General features: G+C 66.8%; 1 protein-coding gene across 1 annotated transcript in view; it reads right to left on the bottom strand.

Moving 5' to 3' along the window:
• Positions 1–841, bottom strand: part of RBPMS (RNA binding protein with multiple splicing) — a gene marked incomplete at its 3' end in the record, with an annotated part of 5,359 nt that continues 4,518 nt past the window's right edge. Inside the window, exon 6 of the mRNA XM_009885807.1 lies at positions 1–45. Coding sequence (XP_009884109.1) covers positions 1–45 — 45 coding nt within the window. The remainder of the gene's footprint in view (positions 46–841) is intronic.

The following is an 841-nucleotide window of genomic DNA, read 5'->3' on the forward strand; positions in this document are numbered from 1 at the left end:
CTTCCAGCCCTGAGAACCAGCCTCGGAGGGGGGGAGCCAGCGCATCTGCGAAGACAAAAAGGGGTACGGGGTGAAGAGGGGTGGTGGCCGCCCACCCTGGCTGCCTCTGGGCTCCCCCTTTCCCGGCCATCCCCAGGCACAGGGTGGAGGGAGGCCAAAACGTACAGCAGTCCATCCCAGCTCCGGTGTGGACAGTAACACCAGTTGGAGCCCGGCGCGGCTCCCCCGGCAGCAGGACCGAGCCGGGATGGCAGCCCCACGGTCACACCGAGCGGGAGGTGGGCTTATCCCCTCCTAACGCCTGCAAAGCCCACGTGAGACGGGGCGGCGGGAGGAAAATATCCGACGCCAAAACCTGGCGGCTCTCGCCGCCTGCCCGTGGGCGCTTGGTGCTTTGCCGGATAACGCCACGGTGGCCCCACCATCCTGAGGTTCCCCGTCCCACCGCTCCCTGCAGGGCCCAGCTGGGGAGGCTGAGCGAGCAGCTCCGTTTTGGGTGGTGGTACCCCTCTTCAACGTCACCCACCCAACCCACGGTGCTGCTGGCCGCGTGGGGGGACGGGGATGATGACAGTGACGGTGGTGGTGGTGGTGATGGTGACGGGGACAGCCTGTGGCCCCCAGCTGAGGAGCGCTGCCTGCTTCACCGCAGCACCCAGGGGGGACGGAGAAGGTGCCACCACCATCTTTGCCGCCGCGCCAGCTCTAGTAACCACGGCGGATAATATTTCTTCAAACAGCGTCTGGCGTTGGGTCTCAGCCAGGGTTTTCCCAGGGGTCCCTCTTTACGTCTCCGTTCCCTTCGCTGGCCGTGTCCCCCGCCTCCCCGGTACGCCGAGGT

Source organism: Charadrius vociferus, unplaced genomic scaffold (genome assembly GCF_000708025.1).
Source record: "Charadrius vociferus isolate BGI_N301 unplaced genomic scaffold, ASM70802v2 scaffold215, whole genome shotgun sequence".
NCBI lineage: Eukaryota > Metazoa > Chordata > Aves > Charadriiformes > Charadriidae > Charadrius > Charadrius vociferus.